General features: G+C 44.4%; 1 protein-coding gene across 2 annotated transcripts in view; it reads right to left on the bottom strand.

Annotated features, from left to right (window-relative positions):
* The window catches only part of LOC133973407 (prospero homeobox protein 1-like), a 30,880-nt gene extending 25,167 nt beyond the window's left edge, over window positions 1-5,713 (bottom strand). The window contains exons 1-2 of one of the 2 annotated variants that reach the window (XM_062411250.1): window positions 5,225-5,713; window positions 191-2,281 (exon numbers count right to left, since the gene is read on the bottom strand). In XM_062411250.1, the coding sequence (XP_062267234.1) occupies window positions 191-2,215 (2,025 nt within the window). In that variant the 5' untranslated portion in view covers window positions 2,216-2,281; window positions 5,225-5,713. Of the gene's footprint in view, window positions 1-190; window positions 2,282-4,890; window positions 5,043-5,224 lie in introns of those variants that run through there. The other variant, XM_062411251.1, reaches the window with a different exon arrangement.
* Between the last annotated feature and the right edge of the window lie 18,131 nt (window positions 5,714-23,844).

Below are 23,844 nucleotides of genomic sequence, written 5' to 3'. Positions count from 1 at the left end.
TGCAGGGAATTACCACCTGAAGATTTTTCCTGGCTTACTCAGACACAGGCCGTACTGAATTGAACTGCGTAGGGTTAAAACATCTGTCACACACATTCACTCATTATTGCCTGTGAGCCCCCTCAAAACACACTGTGTCTCACACAAACATGCACACTCCAGCATCACCACCATATTTTTGAAAGGATACATTGCTGCCGGAGTAAGGTGAGATGTCAGACATGTCCTGCATGTCCCCGCATTCAGACTTGATGAGGGACAGGGACAGACCCTCTGCCGTGCTTCCAGGGTGCGATGGTGAACAAGGGCGATGGTGGTGCCCCATGTGGTGACCATGTGATGCCATCTTGGTCCTCAGGCTGGTGGTCTCTCTGGACAGGTCCATTGAGTCTGGAGAGGAACGGTCCTTGCCTGTGTAGCCGCCTGTGGGTGCACCAAGGTGACTCTGGAAAGGGTAGCCCATGAGAGGCAGTGGAAAGGGGTGTCTAAAAGATGGGGGACTGAAGCCCATGGAGGCAGAAAGCGAGGAAGGGTGAAGGGCGGGGTGGTGGTGACCGCCATGGGCACCCACAGCTGAAGACTGGTGGTGGTGGTGGTGCTGGTGCTCATTGGGTGTCTTCCTCACGACTAAGGGCAGTGCCTCGGTTTGGTCATTGGTGGGGCCTGGCAGCCCAGGCATGCTGGCAAAGGAGTCTAGTGGATTGGGAATTATAACATCACCGAAGCAATGCAGCCTCTGGTTGGGGGTGTGGAAATTGGGGTTGTCTCCATTAACAGTGGTGGGAAATCTTTCTGGAGGTATGGAAAGTGGGGGGAAGGCCTGCTGGGGTGTAGGACGAGGAGGTTTGGCAAACACCTTAACCACGGTGTCCACTACCTGGGTCATGGCTGAATTGAGTTCCTGCTTCAGTGTTTCGGCCAGCTGTTTACCTTCAGCATGCATAGAGGAGCCTGGACCGCCCTGTCCTTTGCTCCGGCTGAGCCCCTCTCTTCTTTGCTTCTCTCCGTCAGCCAGCAGGGCCTGCTGCTGAAGTAATGCCCGGGCCCTGTCCAGGAAATGTCCCGGGTCCAGGTCAGACATCTCATTGTCAGAGCGCAAGTCATCTCCAGCCCGGTCATCGCCGCCAGTGTCAGACCTGCCTGGGCTGTCCTCAGACATGTTTCCTATGTCATTGTGGAGATCATTTTGGAGGTCGGTGTGTTCTGAGTCGTCAGTTGAGTCATAGATCTGAAAGAACTTCTCCTGCAGCTGGCGTAGCTGTTTCTGCATGTCCTCCAGCTGCAGCTTCAGTTGCCGTCGCTCCTCCTGCTTCTGTTCCTTCCTCTGGCAGACCAGCTGGGTGAAGCTCTGCTGTTGCTGCTGAGGCAGACGCTGCTTACGCTTGTTCTCTCTGCTGCTGCTACTACTGCTGCACACCTCTCCTCCCCGTGGACTGCTGGGGGTCTGTTGCTGAGACTGAGGAGGTGGGCAGTCTAGCTCTATCTCCCGCTCTCTATCCATCTCATGGTCACGTTCGTGACGGGAAGCAGCAGGTACCACCACACTCGGTGAATGGCTCATACCACGTATAATGTTCTCTACGCGGGCTCGCTTGGCACGCAGGTGTTCATCATTGAGACGTTCGATGTCAAAGGTGGCCAGGCCCGGAGGACGACCAAATGGTGACAAGCACTCTTGAGGGGTGCTGTCCTGGGAAGAGTTACTGCAGGCATCCTCCTGGGGAGCATCTGAACTTGCATTGGAGAGCCCTGATCCAGGGAAGCCTGATTCCCCTCTATCACCCCTGTCTCCTCTTTCACCCCTCTCGGGTCCTCCTCCATTTTTAGCCATATTATTCTTGAGAAGCTGAGAGATAATGGTGGTGCCAGGGAAGGGCATCATGGCGTCCTCATATGAGTTGGCCCTCTTCAGTAGCTTTCGGAGTACATTGGACTTGGACTCATTGTCGTTTGCTGAAATCACGCCAGGCCCACCATGTGGCTGCACTACAGAGCACTCCATGGAGTCGGTGTCTGATCCGTGGTGAGAGTGGGAGCTCAGAGAGTTCATGGCACAGAAAATGGCTGCTTTGGCGCGGGCAATGTTATCAGTGGTTGCTGTTGTGGCTGCCGCTGTGGAGGAGGTTGTGCTGCCCACGGTCCTCTTAACACCAATGTCCACACGTCTTCGCTTCGTCTGTCTGTTCAGGAGGGAGTCGCTGTCATGGTCCGGCATCACGGGCTGTTGCTATTGGGCCATATCCCACAAACCCGGTCCACTTGGATCAAAGCCTCTGAGTACCTGTGGGCAAAAATCACAGATAAATGACTCACAACAGTGAGATATATTTTCAGAAACAAAGTCACTCATTCACTCAGGCACTGTCCTCCACCATTTCCAAATTCTAAAATAGTAGTTAATAGTTTTTAAAGGACTGAAACAATCAAAACCTATCAACCTCGAGACAATTTCTGTTGCTGACGTTACGGGCACAAAGCGAAGAGTTTTCACTCAAGCCACTAGGAAATATGGGGACATCCATGAATATATTTAGGCAGTAAGGACCAATGACAGAGGGGTAAAGGGAACAGGCGATTTGGGGTCAGAATTAGGCCTTGGATCTACATTCCAGGGCAAAGTCCTACATTTTATCCTTTCCCCTGTTACACGCCGTGCGACACTGAACCAGTTCCCACGGAACAAAAAGCTGCATAAAATTATGATAATTACTTAAGTACTTGTCCCCATTTCCCTGTTTGTGCAGTGTGGGCCACCATAGATGCCATTAACTCTCAAAATAAAATAAATAATACTTTAAAGAATAGGGCTAAGATAATCTTCAGAAATTATTTTGTATTCAAGGGTAGGCAATATATACGTCGTTACATACCCTTCACAAAATTCTGCCCTGTTTAGTCCGTTCGACAAAATATTCTTGTTTCAAACCAGGTTTTCACGTTGTGTCGTTTACAAAAACAAGTCATGTGTTCACATCGATCAATATGGCCATCATATCTTAAGCAATGCCGAGACTGACACATGAAAGAAACACAAAATGAGCCTATTGATTTTGTTGCCAGCGTGAGCTCACTTCTGTGTTTTTTGTTTGTCTTTTCATCTGGCAAGGGCAGTTAATTCCGCTCAAACGAACAGGTCGCAAGGGTCAACTCTGGCAAGGAGCAACTTAAAGCGCTCCGACAAAAACCCTAATGCCCCTCTGAAAGCAAAACGTTTTGTCACTACAGGCCTGCATCAATAATGCTTCATAAGCAGCGGTGGCAGTGTCTCCTAGTCAGAGCCATATCAGATGCAATGCTTTCAAAAAACGGTTTAAGCTGTATATCTCAAATTTAGAAAAAATAAATATATTTCTGGTTAGTAAATTTATAAATTTGACAATGTTGGCAACAAAAAGGTGGTAAAACTGTTGCACATTTAAAAACATGTTTATACACCTACCCTAGAAAAAGGCTCAGTCAAAACAACAAAATAAACAAAAAGAAATTCAACAAAAAGCTTTACCTAAATTTGACATACTCAGATGTTGCTCTTATTAAAAACTTATCTTTAGATAAACTAAAACAAAGTAGCTTCAATAATACATTCAGATTATTGTTTAATCTTAATTCAAAAATCATTCAAACATTTCTTAAACTCAACCTCAGGTAAGTGGACGCAAATTAAAATAATGTGAGACTTTAGATAATTTTCTCCAAATAATTATTTGTTTGCTCTAACTAACACAAATTGTATCATCCTCGAATTATAACTGTTAGTGATTTGTATTATTTTGATAAAATCAAAAAGCTTCTTTCTTGTCACTTTAATCCTCACCAGACACAATACACACAGGCGCGTACACACAACTCTGCTGTTGGCTTTGTTAAAGAACTGTGCAGTGTGGTGCACAACACACAGTGACACGGTGTGGTGGGTTTTTAACTCTGGAAATAAGACGATTAAAAACTATCCTAAATTATGTGTAGTTGAAATTAGTTGAATTAAATGTTCCCCCCACTTAAAAACCTCTAATGAACTAACACCAAGATCTAGAAAAAACCTTTGATGAATGGGCTTTGGCCCAAGTCCTGACAGCCACATCCAGCAGTTCAGACAAGAGGTGATACATCTCCAAGTCGGAAAAAAACCTTGACTTGATCGCCTCAGGATCTTAACAATGAGCTTGAAATAGTCACCAGCACCTGTCTTTTCCGAGCGCGCACCTGTCTGCCATTGCCCATGCACACACACACACACACACACACACACACACACACACACACACACACACACACACACACAAACGCACACGCTCACACACTCACAAACACACACACACACATACACTCACAACTCCCTCTCTCTCTCTCCCTAAAAAACCTTTCAATTATCCTAAGCAACTATAATGAACACTGTCTTTCCACACTTTTAATTTGTTCACCCTTTTTCAAACAAGCTGCCAAGCCTTCAGCCGATATGAGAGAAAAAGTAAAACACGAATCACAATATTAACTTGAAACTTGGCCCGAATTGAAATAACAAACAGCTGCTCTAACTCTGTGATGTTAAACCGAAAGTCCAACATTTCCTCAGTAAGAACTTTAGCTGTGCATTCGGTTGCCAGTGGACAGACTGAGGCACCAAAACCTACAGGGACAGATTTGCGTAAACGTAAAAAAAACATTCTTTCATCACAGCTGTCCCAGACACCAAATTCACCAAAACAGGAGAGAGGCGACCAGCTCCGTTACTTGCTGGATTACACGCAAAAAAATGAAACGACATTTATGGAGCAATACAAAATAAAAAAGAGTTTTAAACCCATTGGATGACGAGAAGATTTTCAAGCACCCAAAACAAGAGAGTAACACAAGTAACGTAATGAGGTTTCTCGCTTTCCAGAAACTTACTTCGCAAAGTTGCAACAATCAACTTGATCCCCGCGTTGACGAGGAAGGCTGGGCTACACCGTCCGCAAACCACCCTCGGAAAAACGCAGGCTGCTGCACGCAACTCTCACCGTGCACACACGAGGACAAGGGGGGACGGATCAGCGCGTGTAATGTCGTATCGGTGCAGATGTGATTTAGTTGCTGATCAACCCGAATAATGTCCCCCCCCCCCCTCCATTTACTGATTTGTTTGGTGGTGTTTTTTGTTTTCGTTTTCCACCCAGCGTGCACAGAGCCGGCGAGACACGAACCAGAACAAGAGAGGGAGGTATCCGAGGACAAGGTTACTTACCCTTTAGATGAAGAGGGGGACAACCTGAACTCCTGCTGCGGACAAAAAGGAGAGCAGAAACTCGGCCGCTCGCTGGGTGCTGGAGTATAACAAGGTCTCGCAGAAGAAGGAGGAGCGCGGATAAAGTCGGCGACGCGAGCGAAACAAGGAGCAAAACGGGGGGAAATACAGATGATGAAAAGAGCTCTTGCGCGTCGGTGTCTCCCTCGATCCTGTGCGGCGACCGAAAGAGTGAGAGACATAGAGGGAGTGCGAGGGGGAGAGAGAGAGGCAGCGCGCGTCTGTGCGAGTGCGTGCGTCTCCGAGGCGCACTGGACGAGGACGACTGGATGCTGGAGCGCTCCTCCGTCACTAAGATTCACTTTAAGACGCGGCTGAAGGAAACAGGAAGACGTGCGCGTCACGAGCGCCGTGATGTAACCGTCGCAACCTACCAATAAGAGGCGTCCGTCCGGGTCCAGAGAACAGCGCACTGAACTTGACCAGAGGATGGGGACTTAAGAGAGAGAGAGAGGGGGGAGAGAGAGAGGGGGAGAGGAAAAAAGGAAATACCACTTTTACTAATCTGTTTCTTCTCAAATCAACCGACTGTGCGAGTAAGGATCGTTACGCACTTTGACATTACACTAATCCGCAATAAAACACATAGACTACACATTATTATAGGCGTTTATTCGTACTAATGTGTTAGTTGAATAAGGATTTTGAATTAAGTGCCGGGAAATAAGATAAAATAAGAATAAGCTGTTAAGAAATTTCATAGAATAACTTTGAAACTGTTTGCCAACCATTGAGATTGTCTCCCTCTTGTAGATTTGGTCATTGCGTTTGAGAGGAAAAGGGAACACGAGTTTTTGACGAGTGTGTTGTTGAATTAGTTGTTAAATCTGACAAATTTTGCACCGCAAATTTTTCGTGGCAGTGAACTACAATTTAAAAATCTAATTTCTTCTGTGTTCATGCACGTTTCGATTCTGTTTATGGGAGTGAAAAAAAAAATGTATTATTATCAATTCGAGACCGGTTCTTTTTTAACGATTAGCAACTTTGTAATTTGATCCTGTTATATGTCTAAATTTGGAAGCGTTACACACTCGTATTTTAGACATCATCAGGCTTATATTAATTTATTTCTGCAAAGACAACTGCAGCACATTTAGACTCAGGTTTCACAAAGGGACGGACAGTGGTCAGGTCACTTGGGTATTGGGGGGGGGGGGTTCACAGTGGCATGTAGAGATATTTTACGGGCACCAGTTTTCTCATTGGTCGCAGCAAAAGTCGGATCTGTGAAACAAGCGGGCTTCCAGATTTGCATTGGAATTCAGATTATCCGGAGAAGCCAATATCTGAGGGGAGAACTAAACGTCTCTTTGTGAAACGCCGAGTTTCATCAGGAAAACGTCTGTCGCCGGGATCCGCAACCTGCTGCCACTGACACATCCCCCGTGCGTAAAGACTGCACCGTCACCAGAAGTGATCATTGAGGGAAACGGACAAAAAATGAACACAGAAATTCCAAATCAACGTTTAAAAGTCACACATTTTCCGGGGAATTATGATATTTGTTCCTCTATTCTTTGGAAACTTCCACACCTGTAACGCCGAGCCCTGCGGAGTGTGACATCTGATCCATAAACCTTGTGATTTATGAAACGATGACGGCTGCTCGCTCTCATTCCTCCTGCTTCCCGACAAATTAGATGCTTGTAATTACTCTGCTGCTTTAAACATTTTAACCCTCGACCTTTACAACAGGTGCTTGCACAAATTATTAATTAATTTTATCAGCAAATAATTGTTTTATGTGCCACTAAAAATTAATCTTTACGCACGGAGATTTTATTTTTTTAAACGGATGCAACCATATTTCTGGATAATCGAGGTCACGTCTGTATTTCGACTCATCCGTCCCTGCAGTAAAAGACAGCGCGCGCCTGGGATTAAGCACACGCACGTAGATTTATTTAATACAACATTTATTCATTATATTTGTAGTGTTATTATTATCTACTATATTATCGGTGAATGTAGTTATTCGTGTGAGTCACTTGGATGGAACCAGTTAACAAAAATCTTTGCACTGTAAATATTAGATTGATGTGCCGCTGCCCCTTTTCCCTCCCACTTTTTTACGTTGGATTCATTTGTTTCGAGCAGAATCTTCTTTTTTTTAATCATCTACGCAAACAGGATCCTAAAGCACTTAGCGAGAAATCTTATTTTCCATATGCCCCTCTGTCAGGTGCCAAAAGGGAAAAGGCGAGTCTCTTTTCCATGTCGCAAGCAAGTATGTTTTTTTTAGGAACGAACGAATTGCAACGAAGTCAGCAAAGTTTAGAGTCGAGAGTGTCTTTTCCAAAGCAGGTGCCCCGGCCCCTCGCTCCCCGCACTGGCCTGTGGCTGATTTGGCCTGGGCTCCCCTGGGTGCCGCCGGTGCGCGCACGCAGGCTGGAAAAACAGGCCGGGACATTAAAGAAACGCGTGTTTGGAAAAGGAAGACTCGGATGAGGCGCAGGGGAAACGTGCTGGTTAACACCGGCTGCTCTTATCGCGGCCCATTCCAGGTGGATCAACGCGTGTTTTATTCATTTCTAAACTCACTTTCCTCCCCCCCACCACCACCACCTCTCTTCTGGGTCGAGTGCGACACACCTCGATGCCCAAGACTGATAATGTGCGCTGGCACTGCGCACTGATGGCTGAATTTACTGACATATTTATTAGAGTTGGGCTCAGATGACGGAGGGAGGCGGTGAAAACAATATTTTTCCCAGAGGTGCTGTAAAGGTGCTTTTTTTAAACCACAGTCCGACCACAAGTATCAGTGCGCACACGTGGTGACGGTATGCCGGCATGGAGACACGCCAGTGCTCTATTTTTTTCTCAATGTTTATCAACGACATCATCGTTTCTTATTATTATTATTGTCATTATTATTATTATTGTTGTTTTTTATGACCTCTTATTCTTGTCTGAATGAAAAGCAGCAAACACAACCCAGCTGAGTTTTGCTGGATTTAAGTTGCCGATTGAAAGAATGAATATGATCTCTTAAGCAGTAGCAGTTATAGAAATGGCCTTAATCAGATAATGACTTAATGAGCTCCTACAACAGCTCCACTTTTATTTCACAGAAACAGTTTTTTAGAAAAATGAGAGGAAGAGGGAGAGAGACTGTATGTGTGTGCAAGAGAGAGAGAGCAAGAGAGCTATTTGCAAAAACACAAGCAGAGAGATGGTTGTGCTAAAAGCTGTTTTGTTCCGGAGAGGTCTCCAGGTCTCTGAATAAAAAGGTTTAGGAGACAGGACTGAGGAGAGGAGAGGAGAGGAGTGGAGGACACAGGATTTGTCCAAGAGTAATAAGTGAGTAGGCGTCTGACTCTCACGTCCTCCAAGTCCTTGTTGGGCCCTCTGTGCAGGACTTGATGTATTCAGCCTCCGTCATTACAAAGATGAGGATGCTGCAGGAAAAACATGCACTTGTTTCTGTTGTCAAGGAAAAACCCATTTCCAAATAAGGAGTCAGTGCGACCTGAACATGATTTAAGAAAACATCACTTAGGTGATGTAGTAAAATAACAGCAATTTTCAGTAGTGATTATTAGTGATATTACGTCTGTTGGCACTGTGTTGCCTCCGATGACCCACAAATGTTTTTTTCTGGCTACAAGCAGTGGTGATTATGGCTGTGTGTATGTGTGTGTGTGTGTGTGTGTGTGTGTGTGCTAGAGAGAGAAGTAAGTTCTATGTGGCCTGTTTAAGCCATTCAACGACACAACAACACTACACAAACACACCCTCAAATTCAAATATGCTTTATTTGCATGAATGGGCAATGGCCATTGTTGCAGAAGCAAATGACACAATACAAAGACGACGTAACAGTGAAATAAGGACTAAGCAAATGAAATATCAATAATAATAAGATGTGAAATGAAAGATACGGTGCCATATATAATGATCATTTTAATAATATCATATTAATACACTTTCAACACCATATCTTCAGTACTTGTCCACACTAACACACACACACACACACACATACATGTCGGAGTGATAAATTGCAGTATTCCAACATCTTTGTAGATATCATCAGACCATGTTTTCAGAATAAAAGATTAAAAACATGTTTGCTATAACATTATACCCCCCTCTCTCTGCATGTTTGGCCTATGTAGAGGTAATAGGCAATTAAAAGAATGCTGCTCACTGAAGCTGATGGGAATATGGCCGCAGCTAAAACTCATTAAAATCACATAGCCTATTCTCAACGTCATAATTAGTCGTAGCCGTGTGTAAAATCCTCGAAATTATTGATTTATTTGATATTTCTTTTGTGAAAAATAATTTCCTCAAAGTCTGAGCTAATTGGATGTGTCTTACGAACAACCTTGAAAGTGTGTGAATGTTTGAAATCAGTGTGTATGACAAGGGTTAGGCTAAAGTCAACGGGAATGAAGGGCGTGCGCACACACATGTGCATGCACACAAACACACACACACACACACACACACACACACACACACACACACACAGCGCCTTGGAGGTGCTTGGGTGGACAGACATGCTGGGAAATCGCCTGGAACTGTATTAAGCCTGACGTCCTTAAAACAAACAATGGCACCATGAAATAAGGGCTTTTATGCGCTCAAAGTCAAAGAGCCCCTTCAGCAACTCTCCCTGTTTATCTCTCCCTCTGTCTGACACACACACACACAGACACACCATTTCTTGGGGGTTGCACACTCAGGCGGCCCTATTGGTTGGGGACCTACTTTGCTCCGATGAACTCTCACCTGTCAACATGGTGCAGAGGACTTTACTTGGTAAACAGGAAAGGACTTTAGCTGTTTACTTCTGGCGGTGACTTAGCCCCTTTTATTCACTGTGCGGTCACAGCTGGTTGTCTCTGTGCATCTCAAGGCAGAGGTTAGATCCACGCCAAATCACGTGCAATAATGTGGTGATTTTAATAAGTCTGCTTACAGACTGCCTATTTTCTGGACTAGGACTTGAGTTATTTTCAGGGACTACGTGACCTGTTGATTGGCTGCATTCGGCATGCATCCAAGTTGGCTTGATTCAATCAAACTGACTCATTGGTTCATGTTTGCGTCCACGCTGCTCTATACCGCCCCACTGAGTATTGTGATGGCTGCTGGAGGGAATCAGGAGTAATAGTTATAAAAGAAAAGATTGTTATTTAATTTAGTTGCTTATTGATTCTTCCATTAAATGAATGTCTTGATAAAAGGTTCCTTTGATGTATTTATTTTGTGTTCATTAACAAGAAGTTATACATTTGCTTATATATCAAAGAAGTATTGCACATAATATCATGCACTGGTCTCGGTGTCTTTTTCAGGTTTCCATAGCCATTATCCTCTGCTGCAGCGATACTGTTTAAAAAAAAAAAGAAGGGCTGTGGCAGATAAGCGGCGGTCTGTTTTCACTCCTCTGATCAGCTGTAATTATATTTGTTGGCGTGGAGGTAAGTGGTCCTCCCCGGGGGGCGTATTGTACTCGACTCTCCCCGTGTCATAAAATAAAATTACAAGGAAAGGAGAAGATATCCTACAATAACAGAGGCGAGTCGTAAAATCAAAGAGTAGCTAAATTAAATCTGAAGGAAAAAAAAAACCCTTAGGAAAACACATTAGGGCTGTGATGGACGGGGGCAGGGGGCTTCAAATAAAACGCAGGTTAATGACTTTTCAATAGCTTCGACGACTATATGGTTGGTTAACGTGCACACACACAGACACACACACTCTCTCTCTCTCACACGTACACGCACGCACACACACACACACACACACACACACACACACACACACACACACACACACACACACACACACAAAGCTTTCTCTAGCTGACTGGGGCAATTAAGAGCAATTAGTGATCAGTTACCTGTGCTCCAGCCTTTCTGCACTTCCCTAACTACTATAAAGAGTGGCGTCGTGGTATGAAGTGACACGTACCAGGCTTAAGTAGCTTTAAAGTGGACCTCTCACCACGCAGTCTCCAGTTATAAGTTTAGCTCTCTCCAACAGTTCGCTCTCTTGTTACAGCGGCAGAAATTCACACGTCTCGTACCTGTTGGCACCCTCTTGTCAGCTTTATGTATCTGCGAGACCTTTGACCCCGCATTGTGGAAGTCGGGCCTGTTACCCAGAGGGCCCCGTGGCCTTTTGCTGGGGACCTCTCTTGACCTCTCACCGACCTTTCGTACTAGAGGAGATTCGGGCGGCCTCATGGGAGGTCAGGACGAGGGTAACGCTGTTGTAATGGGCTTGTAAACACAAACAGATAGAGGAGAGCAATGTCTTTTGTTACTTGTTGATTGAAAATAAATTAGAAACCAATTTTATTTCTATAGCCCTTTATCTCAACAAGATTATAAAGAGCTTTACGAAAAAAGTGGGAGTGAAACGACACAGAACAGGAAAATATAAAAAACCAACAACATCTGCTGAAACCAGTAACATTCAGGCATTAAAAGTATTTTCCATATCAAATGTTTTAATCAATGATGTAGCAACAGTTAAAGAGCTGGTAAGTATAATCTTGTGCCCGGTCACCATAGGTGCAGCCATGATTTAGGATTAACTAGTAAGTGTTGGTTAGAATATCTTCGATTACAGCTTGGAGTTAGTGGCTCCGTAATATTACTGAGGACCAGATTGTGCTGAGCTTTAGAAGTTATCAAAAGAATCTAAAAATTCTTATAAAAAACAGCTCTGCTAAGCTGAGGCCCAGTAAATGTACTGTACATAATTATTTCCTTTTTATACTTTCTGTCTATAAACCCAATGATTTATTTATAAAATATTGTAGTGAATCAACTCCCAAACATTAGGAAAACTTGTTGGAATTAAATCTCACCCAGCTACATTATTAATGAGACCAATTTAAATAGAATGCTATACAATGCTGAAAGGTACCCCTCTGCATAATAACAACTTTAACTTAAAACCAAAAATCCTTCACTGCAATAAATGTATAACATCACGTGTTTTCAATAAAACTTTTAATACTTACATTTGAGTACTTAGAATCCAAGACCTTTATTTTTTAATTGCAAACTCTCTGTGAGATCCATTCATTCCCATATATACAGTGTAATGTATGTGTGTGGCTTGTAATTAATCAGAGGAGCTGGGCCATCTCTCCTCTGTTGGTACATGCATGAGCATGCTCCAACCACAGGTTAAAAACCAGCAGCCAAGTGCACAAGGGAACAAACACACATAAACAGCCATAGAAGTTCTGCACACGTACTATTCATATAAGTTAATGCAAACGCACTCACACAAGCACACAGGCTCACACACACACACACACACACACACTCCGAGCATTTTCAAAGACTTCCCCGTGGACAGAGGTGTCTGCCAGCACTGCTATAAATCACGTTGAGTCTGGTGCTGAGGGCAAAGCACACCTTGTCCACGTCGCCCCCACTCCTGGGCTGAATAAACCATAACATCCTGCCTCTCGTGCTGCCCGACGCCCTCCGAGCATGACCCCAGAGAACACCCACCCCCCCACGCAACCATGCCACAATCCCCCCCATCCCCTCCTCCCTTCCTCCAGCTCATCTCTCGCTCCATCCTTGCCATTGTTCCTCCTCCTCCTCCTCCTCTTCGGTCGAACTTGTCTATCTTTGGGAATTTCAGCTGCCACGGTGCACATGGCTGAGCAGGGCTCCGCTTGTTTGGAACAACACACATTACACCTCCCCTCCTCCTCCTCTCTATCTTCTTTTAAAAGTTTTTTCCCCCTATTCCAATGACTTCCTGCCCGGAGAGTGGGATGAGAGACAGAAAACAAGGGGGGTGGGGGGAGAACAGCAAAACAGCAGGAAGCAAGCGTTTAGCAGGAGGATGCCGACACCCTCATTCTGTCGTGTGCCGGCTTGGTTCAGGTGCTCTGAGCCAACCAGCTTCCTCCGCTCCATTTACCTCAGGGTGTGCCGCATTTGGCTGCAAAATCATGCACCTTTCCCTCATGACCCCCTCTGGAGGAAGTATAATGTTTCTGGAAAGAAAGGGAGATGATTTTACATCCCCGGCCAGAAGAGCCAAGTGCACAGGCCTCATAATAGAGCACTGAACCCAACAGAGACATAAAAGCGAACAAAGAATAAAGAATGCGTGAAGCGTTGTTATCTGCTGATTATTTCCTGTGATTTTTAGTGCTGCAGAGGGAGAAACTGAGCAAACAAGCCACACAGCGGTTGGTTCTTGGCATTCCACAGGAGGTCTTACTGTAGACAAAACCAGACAAAACCCACTTTGGAAAAGGAAAGCTCGGCTGTATGTTGTTTGGCACGCGACCACACAAATGATTACTTCCCCTAAAATGTAATTTCTAAGTAAAAGGTTCAGAATTGCCAATAAATTCACTGATATGCAACAGTGTGTTTTAATTTGAAAAGGAGACACCTGTTTTAGATGTTGGAATTCAGATTTTGGGGAATAAACCCGCTCCTTTGCTACAAAACAAGCACGTACACAAATGCATGAGCTCACACATGTAAGTGTTTCCATGCACACGCACACACACACACACACACACACACAAACAAGACCAAATATCTTCCTAACCCCTTTCATATGCCCGGGTACATCCACCAGAACGCCAGAGGAGCCTTGAAAGGACAAGAATAGCGAGGCATGTGCCTATTTGTGGCATCATTGTCACGGAGATAAAAGATCTCACCGTTACGCTCACACACGCACACAATCCCACACACGCTCACATACATGAGCAATCATGCACTACAATCATTACCATAACCTACAGTTCAAGGGAAATATTTACAGATCCACACTGGTTAGGACCGTGAGGAACAAGCTTTAAAAACACAACCATCCACCCATGCACAGATACCATTTCTCTCTCTTTCTGCTACACACACACACACGCACATACACTCTCGCACATGCACATTGTGCAGGCATTAGACAGACTTACAGACGCACTGTGCGGTTCCTAGAAGAGACAGTAGAGTAATCTCCTCTTTATACAACCATAAGCAGCTTCGCTCACGCAGATGCATGCAGTGTGTGCACAGTATGGACTTGTGTGTGTGTGTGTGGACGTGGGTATGTTGCACCACAGCTCCATGCTTTTACCATGGGTTAACCTGACTATAAATGAGCAGCAGTGGCACCTGTGCCGGTACAGATCCAGTGTTAGGACAGAGGAGTCCTATAATAGGTGTCTTTTGTTCTGTTGGTATGAGGCTCTACGATTAACCTTCAAACGGGGTCATGTTCGCCGTGTTCATGAGAAGAGTCCGTTTGTTCTCCCTCTTCTTCTCCTGTTCATGAAACATGACATGTGTCCGAATTATTATTTTCTTCTCTTTTATAATATTATATATAATATAAGGGTTATAATAATATTCTGACATATTTTACAATATGTCAGAAGAAAAACGTTTCTGTTTCAAACATCCTCACCTTTTCTCTAAAGCATTATGAATTTCCTGTATAACGTTACCAGCCTGCTGAATCATTAGCCTCCATAGCTCCTATAGACATAGACAGTAATGTTAACATTAGCATTGTTTGTGTTGCCTAGCAGAGATGTTCTCACAACTTAACTATGTCCCACATCATAACTCATTTGAAAAGCATCAGTCAGATGAATTAAGACTTTCTCGATAGCAAACTGAAATGTTGTCATTCAGACGAGAACAAAGTGGAACCATTTCATTTTTGGGGCTTGTGCAAAAGAATGTGTTAATCGTATATGAGTTAAATATGATAGATGGATGACAGATAACTATTATCTCTTGGTTGACTTAAGTTTACTGATTGGAAAATCTATACAGGTTCTGTCATTTTATTTTATTACGGGAACGGCTGCAGAAGGAGTCACAGCTGCTTGTAATCCTGAGATGAGTGATTAGTTATTGATTAGTTATTGATTAGTTATTAGCTTCACCATGGAGGTTATGTTTTCATTGGGGTTTGTTGGTCTGTCTGTTAGCAGGATTATGCAAAAACTACTGAACAGACATTCTTGAAAGTTGATGGGAGGGTGGTGTATGGATCTAGGATGTACTCATTTAGTTTTGTAGCAGATGAGATAAGGGGGCAGATCCAGGATTTTATTTTTCTATGAATGTGAAATGTGCTGAGCAGCTTGATACCAATGTGGATGTAGCTGATCTCTATACATACATATGGAATACATGGCGATAGAGTGGCCTTTGGTTATCCTGGTTAATTATCCTGTTTGTTTGATGGTTTGTTCACCCTGACTAACTTCCCTTACATAAATACACAAACAAACATGCACACACACTCACAAACACACACACATACACACACAAACACAAACTCTGCTGTTTTTCTGTGTCTTTAGCTAAGCCAGAGGATAAGTGATGCCCGGGGCCGTTCCTGCTCCTCCTGGCCTTTTCCTTGCAGGAATCTCTTCTTCCTGTACGGAAGTTTATCGTGGTCAGCCTGCCTGTCACTGACGCCTCCCAGAGGAAAGTGACAGCAGCTTTAATCACCCGCTGACCCGTAAAGAGGACAGAGGAAGAGTGTGTGTGTGTGTATGTGTGTGTAACCTGACTAAGGACTTATTTTCTCTCCAGTAAGGAGACACCATGAATCTTGTGCATTCAGCACAACCTTTGAACATGTGTGTGCGTGTCATGTGTATTTTCGTCCAGTGTAATGTCCTTAAACCGACCCCACGCCAAAATGAATGCATCTTCCGCTCCTGTTTTCAACCCTTTTTGAGTCGAGATAGAAAGAAAGCACAACAAATCCCCCTCTCAGCCAGGGTTTGAACTTTTATCTGAACCGAACAACAAACCGATATGTTGTTTGGTTCTTATTTCGATGAAGTCCACCTGTTCCGATGAGCCATCTCCAAGTTTGTCTGTCGTAAGCCTTTTGTCCATCCCATCACACCCAGGAGACCCAGGCTCTGGCCTCGTCTTGACCCAGTTCAGGGCTTACATTCTGGGCTTTCTGATCCGTCCACTCTCCCCTCTCGCTGTGTGGGGGTTCAACCGAGAGTCCTGAGATTATCGCATGGTCACTTAAGAGGGAATGAGAGCGAGGGAAGTGCTGTCCACTTAGCTGAAGATTATCCTTTAAAAGGAAGGGATGGCTGTGGAGATGGAGGAGAGAAGGAGGAAAAAAAGTATGTGCTTAAGAGATGAATAGAGGGGGTGGATGGAGGGAGAGATTGTGAGGAGAGAGAGATGGAGAGAGGGCAAATGAATCATATGGAGATAAAGTGTGTGTGGGAGAGGGTTAACAAAAAAGCGAGGAGAGAAATACGGCATCGAGGGAAAGTTCTAAATGAAAAGCTGAGATGGAGGTGAGGCGACAGAGCGAGAGGGAGGCAGAGATGGAGAGATAAAGAGAGGAGGAAGCAGGAAGGATGAGGACAAGAGCGGGATTAAGCCGTGAAAACAGTGAATGTGAAGTGTTCACTACCAAAACTGAAGACCCTTTTCCAGAGCTTTTTTAGGATAATGTGGTGAATAACATATATATATATATATATATACATATATATTATAAGATCTATATTTCTGCAACCGGAAATGGTCTGTATTTATATTGCACTTTTCTAGTCTTTATGACCACTCAAAACAGTTTTAGATTCACACATTCACACACAGTCATACAGTGCACGTGCAGCACTTTTCTCTATCAGAAGGAGTAATTCAGAGAACAGTATCGGCATACGTAATCTGATTTATTGAGTTATTACCTACAGAAAGAATAGAGGATTGTCATCATTTTAATTTCATTTCAAATTTGTGGTTAATAGTCTCTACATGAGATATTTTAAGGTTTGTCATTAACAGCAATATTAAGATTAATCGTGTCATCAGTTTGAAGAACTACTGCAGCAACCGGCTTGTTTGTGCACATTGGGTTCATTCATTTACTCTGACAGTAGTAGGTTCCTTTGTCGCTTGATCTTAACTTCAAGTCCCTTATATCGACAAAAATAATGTGAGCAATGGCTAAAGAGAAATATATCAAATAAATAAAAAAACTCACCTTGACAGAATCCAGGTTGTGAAAAAAAAATTGCACGAGACAATGCATCAAGTGTTCAAATGGCTTCAGAGATGGATGGAAATTTTAAAGTAAAAAAAAACAACCGCCAAGTCTCGCAGTAAGTTTCTGGTCGACCACGTGCTGGTGCAACAGCCTCAGTGCACTTTGCCAGATCAGCATTCTTTCATAACTTAGTCCCTCACTTTTTGTTTTGATTATGGTGCCAAAGAGCACGGTCTAATCTCCCAGGGGTGCTTGATTGGGTTGAGAGTTGACTGCGAAGGTCACAGCCTGTGATTTACATCATTCTCATACTATCACACCGCTCTGACCCACTCGTGCACTGTGGACAGGGGGCCTTGTCATTCTGTTTCGCTTCTGAACTGGGAGAATGTGTGGGTTTTCTTGGAGTTTGGGGGGACTGAGCGATAAAGAGAAAGATCATTCCCCATCATTTGATTTGATTTGATCAGCGGCTCTGCCTGTGTCCAAGTGTTGTATTCCCCTGGTGGACAGAGGTGTGCACGCCCACTGATAAACACACCCACACACACGCACGCACACACACACACACGCACACACACACACATACATATATAGAGTGGACACTGTCCATATTTCCCCCCTGACAAAGTGGAGAGAAAAAACTCCTTATGCTCTTGATGTAAATTCTCTCCCTCGCTCTCTCTCGCTCTCTCTCTCCCCATTTCCCTCTCCCCCTCTGTCCCTCTCCATGTCTCCCTCCCCGAGCAGAGGACAGACTCGATGGAGGAAGTGGAAGGGGTTCAAGGATGATAGAGAGGGAGGGGTGGGGGCGGAGGGAGGGCGTTCCCCACGTTAATCTCCTCATTTTCATTTCTCTTACCATGTGGGATTAGAATGATTTTATTTAAAGTGTCAGCTTGAGCCACCGGATTGAGAAATCTGGATTTCATAGGGATTATTATTACAGATAAAAAATGCATACAGACACACACACACACACAATCACACAAACACAGACAGATTTTCCTCCTCTCCGTCACTCACTAATGACCTGCTTGACCAACAAATGGTATTTATCCTTAAATTCAGTGCAAGGGACACAAAGAGACATTCTGATACACTGAAAACTCAAGCGCAGGAAGTATGTATGTGTGTGTGTGTGTTAGTGTGTGTGTTTGTGTTGGATTTTTACTATTTTCTGATATATCAATTCCAAGTTTCCTCTCTAATGTGCGTTCACAGTCACATTGTAGATGCATGATCCCTCCTTTATTTTTCTTTTGATGTTGATCAGGACATCGTGCAATCTCCCGTCACCCTTGGCCAGGCCAAGTGAAATGAGGTGAACACACTCTAACCAAAGCTTCCCTGTTCTGTGTGCGAGATTTAACATCTAATCTACATTAGGATAAGGCTTTCACCACTCAGAAAAAAAAAAAAAGAAGAATAAAAAACACCATCACCTTTTCATCCTAGGGCCAAGCCTTTTATTCCTCCTCTTCTCATTACATTAAAGGATGAGGGCGGCGGTACAGTCGCTGAGCGGTATTTAAAGACACCATCCACTTCATCTGTTTAATTTCTCTTTATTTAAGAGACTCCCTCCTCCCGTCAGCGCTCCCTCGCTCTGTTTAATTTCTCTTTATCTAAAGACTCCCTCGCTTAATCTGACTGATTGATCTTTGTCTCACCGCAAATGACGTGGACAGTGTTGTTTGCAGCAAGGGGCCTAATCCGTCCTCTGTGACGGGGACGCTGTGACTGAGCAGGACCGACTTTGACTTTGCAGAACTAAGCTCTCAAAGAAAATTAACGGTTTCACATGGCGCAGTCTGCTGACAAGACTTTTACAAAACTTTTAGAAAATATTCTTAATTTATCCTCTAAGGATTTATTCTTAGCTTTTTACTCTTTACGTTGCAGAGCAGTGGAAGGTAAACCTGTGCACCTCTGTCCTCTCCAATTAAAAAATTTTGGAAATATCCCACTGACATACCAGCGAAGTTTAAATGGTCACAATATGAATTGTTAAATGTCGTTAGGCTTTGTCTACTTGAATTTACTGAAAGAGAAATATTTGAAAATGAGATAATAAGGAAAGTGTAAAAAGTGATGAATAGCATTTACACCCCTGATGTCGTTGAGAACAACTCCCTAGTGTTTCTCTCTAATGTGAATGAGCTCATGATTTTAAAGTGCAGGCGTCCAGACAAGTAGTGAGAGTGTATCCCCATGAATAAACACACATGTTCATCACACACACACACACACACACACGCACGTAAACACAAATTTTAAGGGCAAGGTCTTGGGAAGTAGGTTAAGCAGGCCGGGATCACCTCTCGCTGGTCTCTCCCAGCTTAGAAGCACTGAGAGACTCGGGACAGGAGGGAGGGATGGGTGACGGAGGTGGAGAGAGAGGATAGGAGGGTGGGGGGGGTGAGTGTGGTGGGAGGAGAGGGGTGATGGAGAAATCTTCCAGAGGACATCTGTCACAGTGAGCAACTTGTGAGCTGCTTTTTTCCAGCCTGCTCTGTGACCCACAGATTCTCTTGCATGACTGACCAAGAACTAAAAGAGTTTTAGAGGGGGTCTTAGCCCCTGCTCATGGCCCGGGAGACCCCATACAGGCTAGATAAAGTTTCTATCATAAAGAGCGGACAATACTGGATAATACTGAATAACACGGAATCCCCTCCGTTTAAGTGACAATTATCTGCAGATTTCTAGGCCGCACAAGTCGCAATCTTTAATTCGTGAAAAAATCACACAATGACAGGAAACGGCAGTGCCTCTCTGCTCTTTCCTGCCGCAGATCATTTTTATTAAAACGCCGTATGACACGTCTGTTGCTGTATTGTGACCATGTGTCCATATCTGGGGATGTCGTTGGTGATGAATAGAGAGCTGCACATTGCAAAAGTGCACGCATGAGAACATTTCTCCCCCTCTCGCAGGTGTTAAAGCCGTACAGTAAACAATAACGCTTTACGCTCCTAAATGCCCACACGCACACACACACATACAAACACAAAAGGCTCATTGTGTATCGCTGTGTGTCCGCTAACCCATCCTTTTTAATCTGGGATTATGGTATTCCCATCGTGATGGCAAGAGAGGAAACAATGCTTTATTTCATGGGAGGAAATGTGCAATAATGATGTTAACACCTCAATCTGCCTTATTTAACTCTCTCACACTCTCTCTCTCTCTCTCCGTCGCCTCGCAAACACACACACACACACACACACACACACTGTTTCTCTGCGACTACGCGCGCACACACACAAATCTAAATCTCTTCAGGAATGAAATCCAATCTGAATTTGATAAATCATAGTCCAAATTTTGAATGACAAAATATTTCTGTGTGTGTGAGAAAGAGAGAGCGAGAGAGAGAGAGAGAGCGAGAGAGAGAGCGAGAGCGAGAGCGAGAGAGAGAGAGAGAGAGAGAGAGAGAGAGAGAGAGAGAGAGAGAGAGAGAGAGAGAGAGAGAGAGAGAGAGAGAGAGAGAGGAGAGAGAGAGAGAGAGAGAGAGAGAGAGAGAGAGAGAGAGAGAGAGAGAGAGAGAGAGAGAGAGAGAGAGAGAGAGAGACGAGAGAGAGAGAGAGTGCCTGTGAGCCCCCTTTGTGAGCGTGCACTATACTGTATAGCTGCTCCCATGGGGTGTAATCCGACACTAAAATGTCCATTAACACACTATCAAAGCTATTCTTCTCCGTTGTGTCACACTTCCATGAGCCATTTGTGGCTTTAGTGCTTCTGCTACTCAGCCTCTTTAATGTAGTTCTCAGTTCGTAGTACCAGGATGCCGTCTTTATGGATAAGGAGTCTTTCAAATCCTTTGCCCTGAAGCCAAAACCCTGACGGAGTGTATGAGTTTAGATTTGGTGAAAATATTTCTCTTGTCCCAGAGCAGATTATTATGGTGAAGCCAAGTCGGATATTCAATACCTATTTTTTTTCAGTGTTCGTAACGAAATGGATGTGGAGATGAGGGTCGGTGGGGGATCACACCAGAGAGGTGCTTGTGTGTGAGAGGTAACGGCGTGCTGGTCTGTGAATAAGACCTCTGATGATGGCTGTGTTTTTATTGTGAGGCCCCAGGTGCTGCCAGTGTCACACATGGACACTCATGGCACCGGTGTCCTGGCACACACAGCGACCAACCAGAGAAGGGCCAAGACGTGGTGTGTGTGTATGTGTGTGTATGTTTATCTGCATGCAGGATACAAGGCTAAAACATGTCCTGGTGTGTGTGTGTGTGATTGTGAGACTTTTCTGCCTGAGAGTGTTGGTGTGGAATGCAGATGAGTACGATGATAATACCACCATGCTAATGCTAATCTATCTCTTTATATTACACATATAATCTTTGTCCTATGTCGCATTCTCCAGCAGGGCTTTTATATGGGGCTTGATTAGGTCATGCAATGCATGTATTGCATTTTAATGCAAGTAAATGATTTATAGCACCAGAAAAATAGACTTCAACAGCATCACTATGTAAAGAAATAACACCAGAGCTTTTTAAAGCCTCATACAATTACTTTTCATTGTTTGTCTCTAACCGTTTACGTTACTACATTTTAATTTCAGACGCATTTAATTACAGTAATCGCGGAGTCGTGAGTGGACGTGCACATGCATGTATATATGTATGTGTGTTAGCACATATGTATGCATGCAGGCGTGTGTGTGTGTGTGTGTGTGTTTGCGCACCAGCTGTCTGATCAGTAATCAGTTAGCAGTGGGCTAATGCAGCCTCCTTAACCCAGGGGCCTCATAAGACCGCCTCTGGCCCAGCCCCTCTCTCTGCCAGGGACAAATCCATTACCCAAAACAAGGACATCAAATGTCAACAAACAAACACACACACACACACACACACACACACTCGCACACATGCACTTGCTCAAAAGCGTATTTGATTGATGCCGTGAAAGGAAAATGTCTCTATGAATTGCTGAAGAAAACACAGTGACAATAAAATATCGACACACCTCTTTGTGATTCGCTTTTATTTGATTGCCAGTCGCCAGAATAAAGCTGTCTGATGTTATCTACTGTATCTTTACAGTGCAGATGAGTGATTTTATTCAGGGACAATCTTCGGGCGCTTAAATGACCTCTTCATTTTTAGGAATACAGAAAAAAAAAACTTCGATGCAGTTTTTTTCATACAGGGGATGAAGCCTTTAAAGGAAATGGAAACATCGCCGAAGAGACCCTTGGCATTTTGTCAAGGCCTCTGTGACCAAACCACCGTTCTACAAAGGCGTACATAAATAGCAGATAAACTGCACTGAAAACAGCCCCTCTGAAGTGCTACAAAGACTGTGGCGACTCCCCAAGGGCCCGATGCTAAGCAGCAAGCGTTTACATATCAGTGGCCCTCGTAGCATGTACAGTGATCTGGCAGGTAGCGGAGCTTTGATGCTCCATCACCCAGCAGGTCGAGTGCATCGATCCCCAGGGTGATCCTGCTTTCTGGGCTGTCCCGCTCGGGTAACAGGACCCCCTCCACGGAAAAAAAACCTCCCTGGTGCCCGTACCCAGCAGATGGCCTCAAAGAGGGACCAGAGACGCGGGGCCAACATCAGCTCTCAAACAGAGGAGCAGAGGAGCAAATGGCCTGTTAATATTTCATACAAATACCCTCACTCATCTCCGAGTGGGGAAACGGACAGAACTGAGGGTGCAGCATGAGTGTGGGTGAAGGGACGAGTGTAGGTGGGTTTCTGGGAGAAATCAAGACGTTTTGATGAAATATGAATATTTTCCCCACTCAGAGGTGCTGCACAGTTCGACTCCTTGTGCATAGTAATCAGTAATCACACATGTCTATCAAAGGGGAGAATTTGGCCCAAAGATCCATGAAGACATGCAGAAATAGATGAACAGAATTACAAACACTGCTTTTAATATGAATAGAACCGTCCCTCCTCTTCACCGATGCACACGCACACATCTCCCCAATTATGCTCAGGACCAGATCCTTCCTTAAGCCTCTGCTGTATCTTGCGAGCGTAACCTGCACGCTAATAGCCCATAACCCCTGTACAGATCAGTGGAGGTTATGCTGTTTGCTGGTCGGTAATTGCCCTCTTCATCAGTACTCCGTCTGCACGACCAGCAACGCAGCCAGCCCCGAGGTCTTCCTGATGTCATTAATGTGTGATTAGGGCCGGTGGGGAGCAGCAGTTAGGAGGTTAAAAAGCCCTGATTCAGCCCTCATCATCGGCGAGGAAACCCTGAGACTGATGCCGGGGCCGTGCAGATGGGCGAGAGCGAGCGGCTGCCAGGCTCCTAACTTGTTATTCCTCCTCCCTTCCAAAAATCCTGCCACGCCAATAAATGGCCCCGACATTGCATGCACGTGTGCAGCCGCGCGCACGCAGGTACTAATGAATCCTGAAACATACAAACAGCTTTTTATTGTTAAAATGTCATCAACCTTTCTGGATTGATGAAGAAATAATATTATCAGAGCGAGAGCAAGTATTTGGAGAAGGACCCGGGAAAGCTGCCAAAATGTTCATCCCACTTTAATTCATTCAATTCGCAAAGTTTTGTCG

The sequence above is a fragment of the Platichthys flesus genome, chromosome 18 (genome assembly GCF_949316205.1).
Source record: "Platichthys flesus chromosome 18, fPlaFle2.1, whole genome shotgun sequence".
Lineage (NCBI taxonomy): Eukaryota > Metazoa > Chordata > Actinopteri > Pleuronectiformes > Pleuronectidae > Platichthys > Platichthys flesus.
This window is presented reverse-complemented; position numbering and strand designations above follow the sequence as displayed.